The sequence below is a fragment of the Xiphias gladius genome, chromosome 15 (assembly GCF_016859285.1).
Source record: "Xiphias gladius isolate SHS-SW01 ecotype Sanya breed wild chromosome 15, ASM1685928v1, whole genome shotgun sequence".
Taxonomy (NCBI): Eukaryota; Metazoa; Chordata; class Actinopteri; order Istiophoriformes; family Xiphiidae; genus Xiphias; species Xiphias gladius.
The window spans coordinates 3,809,484-3,818,581 of NC_053414.1; the positions used below are offsets into that span (position 1 = coordinate 3,809,484).

The following is a 9,098-nucleotide window of genomic DNA, read 5'->3' on the forward strand; positions in this document are numbered from 1 at the left end:
CATTGTAAATACTGTGTTAGATTATTTAGGTAGAAGTGATGAACAAGACCTTGATTGGGAGCTTTTTCTCCTCTCACTGTACATTGTTCTGAAGTTCCCTTTTCATGTTCTGTTTAATTTCAATAAATAAATACATAAAAATAAACATATATAGATCTATTTTAAAATATATATAATAAAATAAATAAACTATTTAAAAAATAAAATGAAAATATAATATCAAATGAAATGATAGAAGTAAGTTGAAAAAGCAGCAATAGCAAAAATAAAACAAAAAGGTGAGCAATGCTGCACATAAAGCAAAATATTTTTTTGATTTTAACTTGTGCCAATAAATTAATTAATGAATAAAAATGAAAATAAACACATAATCAAAAAAATTCTAAACAAAATGAATAATTAATACGAAATCGAAAAAACAACAATAAGAATGATAATTTTTCATTTTTACAAATACATCCTGAAAAAAAAGGAAAGTTTAAAAACCCAAAGCTTGTGACGCTCCGCAGCAGAACCTGTGAAGTGACCCGGGGGACGGGGCGGTTTCCCGACTCACCACTTTCCATCGGTCTTTGACCATGCAGTTCGGCGGCAGGATGTCGGCCTGCTCGGACGTCCCGTTCATGTTGGCGTTGTCCTGGAGGCTGGGGACTAGGCACTGCATCTGCCAGCCAGACAGAACACGAGCAGCTCCCAGCTTAAAAGAGCCATTTATCTGTGAGGGGAGGGGAGGAGGGGAGGGAAAGGAAGCGAGACAGGAAGGAGGGAAAGCGGGGCAGAAAAGTCGGTCATTTAAAGAAGTCCTCCTGGTGCTGGGAGGCTCCCAGTCTAACCCCAGCCCTGTGCTGGGACGCTCACGGCAGTCCAGTATCACAACAGGCATTAGAGATGGCTGGCTGCCATTAGAAGCCATTCTTCAGCTGGATCAGGCTACAGGCCAGTGGGGGTGGGGGGAGCCGGGGTTGGGGTTGGGGTGCGTGATGGTATTTGCAGCAACTGGAGCAAATATCATGTCTGCAGAGGAAGCAGTCGGACGCTTTCGCTCTCATCCTGACTGCGGCTGCAGGTTTGATGCTGCGACGGCCCGACAGACTTCAACACGACCGGATCATCGGAGATCAGAACGGGCTCGTCTGAACCGACCGCCATCAGCCCGAGATGATCCGGCCCAGGTCTGATGGGATTCAAACCGAACTAACAGAGACTGCTCCGTGATCACATTTGAAACCTTTTATGCTTTCAAGTCAAAGGAACAGTTTGACATTTTGGGGAATACGCCGAGCAGTTAGCTGTTCGGATTGATACCGACGTCATGTCTGTCTACAGCCGGGGAATTAGCTTAGCTTAGCATAAGGACGAGGTGCTACCTTTGGACCAGCCTGTCCAAAGGTAACAAAACCCACCTACCAGCACCCCCAAAGCTCACTGGTTGACACGTTATATCTCGTTTGTTTAATCTGTACAAAAACAGATGTGTTAAAATGAGGCATCGTGGTTTCACGTGGGGGGTTTTTCTATTTCTTGGCTGCGAGCAGCGGCTTCGCTGCCAGGAAATATTCTGGCACACGATCCCACGTAAAATGATGAACTGTTGTTTTTTTCTAGCTGTTTTGTTTCCCCCCGTTCCCCGTCTCTGTGCTAGGATAGGCCAACCAGCTGCTGGCTGTAGCCTCGTATTTATTGTACAGACATGACAGCGGCATAAATCTGAACATCTAACCCTCTGCCAGCGCGTATCCCAAAAACCTTAAACTATTCTTTTAAAAATGCAGTTCAGAGGGAAAAACTAAAATAGAAAATTAATAATACTGATAAAGGCTGGGTACTGGACCTCAGGACTTTCAGACTGAAATGCGTCTTTAGGACTGCGAAATACTGAACGCTGGTGTCAAATGTCTGTACTCAGATACTTCACTAACACTTTATTATACAGGTCTGGGATTTCTGAAAAATTTTCTTCGTCAATTGTTGAGAAGGGTTTTGCAGAAAAAGAGGTTTATGTTCCGAGAAAAACAGTTTTTGTATTTTATCAGCGATCAGCGATACCCAGCCCTTACAGTGAAAGAAAAAAATTAGTACCGTAGTGACAAATAACTTGTTTTGTTATTTAGGTACACGGGCTTGTTCGGTCGCAGCAGCTAGCCTTGTAGTTAAACTTGGGTCGGTGGGTAATTTTTTCTCCTGAATCTGGCCTGGCAGGTAGCGTACGCTCCCAAGTCGAGCACCACGCCCCGAGAAGCTGCATGAATCAAACGGTCACGCTGAGGTACCTGGCACTGAGTTGGACGTCTCTGAGGCACTTCTCTCAGATTTAAACTGGAGGAGCTTGTCGGGGACCAACCAGCCTGGGAGTGAGCTCTACCTGAGAAGGCGACTTCAGGGGAAAAAAGGTCCCAGAGTTCTTTGGTGTAGTCAAGGTTTGGTGTTACTTGAACTAAGCTCATAGTGTTTGTACAAAACCTGATGATTTTATGCAGAAAATGAGGCAATTGCTCAAATTTTCAAACTTGCAAAGACTTGACAAACTGTAAATGTTGTGGGGCTTGGTTGAAGTTGGGTTAATTATTGCTTTGGCAAATTAATTAAAACCCTGGAGTGGCTGATTAGTCTGCACTAGACAACCATAAACCCTGTTCCTTGAGACTGAATATGGATTAGTAGTGGAGGATGCGGTTGCCCCGTTAAACGCAGAACAACAGTAACATCTGCAGGCCTGTGTCTCACTGAGCATCACTCTCACAGCCGCTGCCTACGACTACATTCATTTTTTAATCACGTGTCAATTTAGCGCTCTCCGCTCAGTCGACCTGAACTGAGCTCTGGGTTTCACTCTGCTCTGGTACAACACATGTATCTGCCACGGATGGTTATCGGTTCTCAGTGGATTCGTGGGGGAAATTTGAAGTTCAAAGTGATGCATGTCAGTCCCCAAACCATGCTGTTCTGCATGCAATGCCACGGGCCGTCATCAGTGCATGCAGAGCTCGGGCGGACTGCAGATATAATGGAGAGTGTCCGCTGTTGATTCCAGTCAGAGCAGCTCCGACAGCGGTCCGGACGGACTGGGAAGGAGGGGAGGAGGCTTCTCTGCACCTGCAGTGATACAGCTCTGTTAAACAGCAGCAGCATCGTCCTCGTCGGATGCACAGCGGCCAGAGGCTGGGTGTGACTGTAACACTGGAGATGTAGCGAAACCTGCCGCAGGCCTTGACAAGCTGCTGAGCCGCCAGTCGCTGCAGAGGGCGGGGCCACAGAGTTTCCCTGAAAACACTGCGACGGTCTTACGCGGCTGCATATCTAACACAGTAGGGAGTAACTGGCCAATCGCATATAATATATATGTGTAATATTGTAAAAACAACAGTGCCATATCGTGTAATAAATTGTTATATACAGCAGTACAGTTAGGATGGATTAGTATATAGTAATATAGTATAGGTACATTATAATGTAGTACTTTATAGCAGAATATAGGTAAATCATGTATTATCAAAAGCAACGTCTGATATGGTTATATAGTATTGCATAGTATACTAGAACTTAGTAGTAGTATTTTTACATAATATTATACCTTAAGTTTAGAAGTCATTATAGTGTTATCAGATAAGTGTAGCGTATTCCATTCCATTATATTCTATATTCTATACTATTATTATAGTATAGTGCAGCGTAATATAGTATAATTCAGTATTCTTATATAACGTTATAGCAAAGATATTACAGTGTTAATATAGTGCATCCCATTACATCATGTTTTATGGTATAGAGTGTGTAGTATAGTATAGTATCTGCACAGTGTAGTACAGCAAAATACAAGTAAAGTATGCTATAGTACAGTTTCGTATTGAAATACATCATATCTTATGCTATAGTGTAGAATAATATAGTATAATAAAATTCAGTTCTGTATTTGTACATACAGTACTATAGCAATATATGCATATTATTATAAAAAAAACAACGTAGAATATAGCATTGTTTTATATATATATATATATATATATATATATGTATATATACACTGCAGTACAGTATAGTGTGATATAGTATAGTATAGTATTTTTTCATTGTAGATCAGCAAAATATAGGTAACCATCGTGTAGTATACACTACATAGTATAGTATGTACAATTAAGTATAGAAAACTATTGTGTAGTTTAGTGAGGTATTTGCACAGATTAGTATTGCAAAACGTAAAAATAAAGGTAAGTGTATAAGCACTGTATAATATGGTATAGTGTTGTAATGTATTGTGATCATATCTTAGTAAACCGTAGCAGTAACGTCTTTTAGTATATAGTAATTGTTGTATCATGTCCTATTGTATCACAGAGTATTGTTTGATCCGGCTTAGTGTCATTTAACGTTTCCTGTCTTATAATACACTGCAGTACAGTATCGTATAACATACTATTGTATGATGTAGTATTTTATCATCGTGTCTACTTGTATTGCACTGCATCATATGGTATATAACATATTAGACTGTGGTGTTATATGATACTGGATAATGTTTTGTATCCTTCCATGTAATTTCATGTTGGGTTGTAGTATATAGTACCATAACCTCTCTAGCATGGTTCCATATTGTTATCTATCATACATTATTGTATAGTTTAGTGTCATCTTGAGCTGTATCGTGTTGTGTCATATCATATTGTATCAGATATAACTGTGTAGTACCATATAGCATCATGCAATTGTACAGTATTGTATTACATTCAATTATATTTTACTGTCTTGTATCGTTTCGTATCTTGTGATATTGTACAGCAACATACCTTGTGGTATGGTATATAGTATATAATGACATTGATAAGAAACACTTTGTTGTAAAATAAGCGCGAATGAGAGAAACTCTGTCACCCAGCAGCAGTGCGTCCTGGTGCGTTCAAGCGTCTCAGCAGCAGATCAGAGTGAAACATCCTCACAGACACTTTCTCTACCTCCAAACCGCAGCCTGCTCTTCTTCTTCGGCTCTTTGCCTACAAATCTACCAATCTTTTGACGGGGGAGGGGAGGGGGGAGGGGGAGGGGGGGTGCTCTGCCAGAAGCCGGGTTTGCATCATTCCAGTTTTCGATCTGATGAATTCAGTCGGAGCTCACCATATTTCTGAGCTCCGGGAAAACCTGACGGCTTACAACAAATCCTGAGCGGGACAAAACCCTTCCTGTTCCTGTGTTAGCCTACAAGCCAAAACAGAGGGCACAGTTAACGAGGAGAGGAGAAGGGCGACGACCGACCGCTGCAGCCCTCCGACCCGCACACACAGGCTCAAACGGTGATTTCACGGGGGGGGGCGCAGCAGGGAGGGACAACACCTTCAGATCCTCAGACAGCAAATATAATTGTATGACCTACACAAACTGGATTTATTTACCTTTTCCATGTGGTTCCAGATTCACCGAAACACTTTTGCACCTGCTGCACGCAACGTGGCGATGTTGCTCTTTGCCCCAGACGAACACGCCTCAACAAAGACTCGGAATTAAATTTACTGTGTATGTTCCTGCTCCCCAGAGGATGAAGTCCACTGATTTTGGTGACCTCGTAACCTTTCCTCTAGCGCCGCCCACAGGACAAACCTCACATTTTTGTTTGTTTTGTGATGTGTACTGATCACTTCAGCCTCAAGAGACTTTAAACTTTTAGTCTTTCAGAGGTTTGACCTCTCCAAACCAGTGGTTCCCAACCCCAACATAAATCTGAGGTGTCACAAAAATGAGAAACATATAAGATATTCATGCTAAAAAACTTATGTTTAATTCTTCTGACTTTTCAATAAACTTTGTGAAATACTAAGTGGTGGAAGAAGTACTTATTTACTTAATTAAAAGTAGCAATACATTAGAAACACTGTTAACAGGTGTAAAAAAAAAAAAACCTGCGTTCAAAACTTTACTTCAGTATAAAAGTATTAGCATCAAAATTAGAGCTCGACCGATACACAGGCGGGACAACTTTACTGCCTGATTTAAGCTAACTACCAGCTAAATCTGTATCGGCGTTTGCAACGATCGAAAAGTAACAAGAAATTAACAGGGAATTAATATTGCCCCGCCCACCACCGCCGCTTGCGCCAGGTGGTCGGTGAAAGAGCAGAGCGCGCCCCAAGATGGCTACCGTTAGCAGCAACATTGGAGAGATTCAGCCACACGTGTTTGAGCCTCAGGCAGACCCAGACTCAGTTGAGGACTCTGTTGAGCACCAAAATCAGCGACTAGCAGACGTATCAGAATGGCAAGTGCAGTTAGCATCTGTTGTTTATATTGTTTGTTAACTCGTTAGCTTGTAACTGGCGATGGCTGACGCAGCGTTAGTGGACATTTAGCTAAAATGCACCTACGTTACAGCGTTGTCGCCCTTTTCACCCCTGATGAGTTTGCATCCCTCTACTGTTACTGGCGAGCTAACTGCTAACACGCTAGCCAGCTAGGAACATGCTAACACTGGTCATTTACAATACGTTCAATAAAACGGGACGGTGACACACACAGGCATTGGGCTACGATAGCTTCCTCCATTTTGGACTCTCCAGCTCTCCGGTCACTCAAAGGTCAGCACTGCCAACACATTTTCCCTCTTGGTCAACGGCGCAAATCTGCTCGTCTCAAAGTTCAACAAATTTGAACAAAAGATTCACGTGAATTCACTTCCCCCACCACAAGTGAATCCAGTCCACTCATCGCGATTCTGATGAAATGAACTGATTTTGGTGCAAAATGTTGATGTTTTAAACGCTTTTGTAACCTGGCCTTTGACTTTTTTTGTTTTTTCATTCGAACATCACTTATAATGATCATTTGAACATTTCTCATGACTAAAGGCGAACTTGCATTAAAGCGTAAAAAAAACAAAGGTCCCGCGACGCAGTATTTACCACTGTAACATTACTAAACAGCCGCACTTTAGCTACGATGCTAACATGGCTAGCATTAGCCTGCTATGTTTATGAGACTCACACTGTTTTTTGTGACAGAGCTGGTCGCTGCATCATGTTGATATTTCGCCAAGCGAATATCTTTTCCGCGTGGTCTCGATATGAGGACAGTTCGTCATTGTACAGTTCTAGAAATCCAACGACGTAACATCATTCGTTTTTCCTCCATCACTCAGTTCGTGCAGTGGTCAAAAGCTGTCGGCTGCACCCAGAAAGGTCGGGTCAAAGTTTGAACCCCCTGCTCCGCTCGGCCGTCCGCGCTATGTCACACATTAATGGCAAGGTGCACGCAAAAGCCGTCTCACCGCGACAACGTGAATACGCCTTCACTGTGACGAAGCCCAGAGGCGGGATCTTCGTCACTCCGGGGCAGCGATGAACAGTTTGGAGAGTTCAAACTTTTTAAGCTGAGCAAAAATGTGCTGGTGATTTGACGCCACATGGAAAAAGGAGAACAACCACACGACAGTTTCATATTTGTTATCTGAGTATAGATGGACGGACCGATGAGCTGTTGGGAATCAGACAGCGGGTCAGAGTTTCTCTGGACAGACGCTGCCGCAGAAACACGAGCAGAGTCCAAACAGACTTATAGGACAACTAATCAATATTAGCAACAAATATACCAGAGGTTACACATTCAAATGCAAATTATGTCAAACTGCCATCACATTAGTAAAAGAAATCTCATCAGGTCACGTGGCCGTCATTACCTATTTACCTGAAAACACTTTAGTCTAAAGTATTTGATCGTTTTTTTGTGTAATTCGAGCAAGATATTAGCAAGAGACGGCGCCAACAACGCCCCAATCCATAAACAAAAGAATGTGGTAAATGATCCTATCTAATACTAGAATACTGCAGTCTGGAAAATAATAATCTGTGACGACAAATACTGACTGCTCAGATCACCAAATAGAGAATAACTACATAAAAACAATTAATAACAAACTGTCACCGAATGAACCTAAAATGTAAACAGAGCTCCTAATTACTTGGGGACTTTAAAAAAAAATAAAAACTGTCTTGCTCTTTTGTTGTTTGATGGTTTTGCAGTTATTAATATTTATGTGTCTGAAGACGTGGCCGTTCCTTCATTATTTGCCCTTCATCGTCTCTTGTATGCCTGTTCCCCCAGATCAAATTATTTCAAGACTGTGTTTTGGCTCAGCAGTTATTCCGTACTTGGGCCCGTTCATCTACACACTTCGCCTTTGTTAGGTTTATTATTGATACTCAACTGTTTGACTCTTTGACTGCTCAAAAAATGAACTGTTTTAATTAACGATTAAAACTTACGATGTTAAAAACAGCAAACGGTGACAACACATAACATTTATGCCGAAAAATGATGAAAAAAAAAAAAAAATTACGTTAAATTAGGGTCTTCATTACTGAGGATTTTTAAAATAAAATCGACTTGTTCTGTTTTCAACCTGACGACGTGGTCATTACCTCTTCCAAGCAAATACTTGGGTTTGAGGTGGTTATTCCGTACTTATCAACTTTAACCTTTGTCACGCAACATAACTGCGGGTCTGCCCTGGCAACAATATCTGATTGGTCAGAGAGAGATTGTTTCACTGACTGATTAAATCGTTGAAATTAAAATGGTCGTGAGGAACTTGCCCTTTCCCTTTTTATTTTCGCCATAAAGAAACAAGCTGAGCTGAATTTTTTTTTAAATGGATGAATAAGAGACTGAATGACTGTTTTAGTGACACACTTCCGCTCTGGTCCAGGTCCAGGTCCAGGTCCAGCCCCCCTCCCCGCCCCGCCCCGCCCCGCCCCGCCTCCCTTTCTCTCTCCCTGCATCACTCAGACTGAATCTTTCCTCTCTGCAGTGCACAGTCATGGGTCCTCTCTGCGCCTGCGCAGCATCACATCCTACTGATCAATAAATCTGGCCCGGACTGACCCAAGTTAGGAATCAGAGATCATTACGGTCACGCGACCCGGATCTGTCCCGGTCCTGGCGATTCTGATCAAACGTCCCTGACGCGGATCGATAAATTCACTTCCCGTTGAACGCATCCCCGCAGGACACACACACACCCACTGTCTACTCTCTGTAGTCCGGGCCAGATCTGGTCCGGATCAGGCCTACCTGGCGCACCGTCCGCTCCTTTTCCGCCTTTTGGGAATCTTCATCTGGGA

General features: G+C 42.4%; 1 protein-coding gene across 1 annotated transcript in view; it reads right to left on the bottom strand.

The window, feature by feature from the left end:
• Positions 1–9,098, bottom strand: part of ttbk1a (tau tubulin kinase 1a) — a 54,639-nt gene extending 45,541 nt beyond the window's left edge. Inside the window, exons 1-2 of the mRNA XM_040145068.1 lie at positions 9,049–9,098; positions 557–715 (exon numbers count right to left, since the gene is read on the bottom strand). Of these exons, the coding sequence (XP_040001002.1) occupies positions 557–664 (108 nt within the window). The 5' untranslated portion in view covers positions 665–715; positions 9,049–9,098. The remainder of the gene's footprint in view (positions 1–556; positions 716–9,048) is intronic.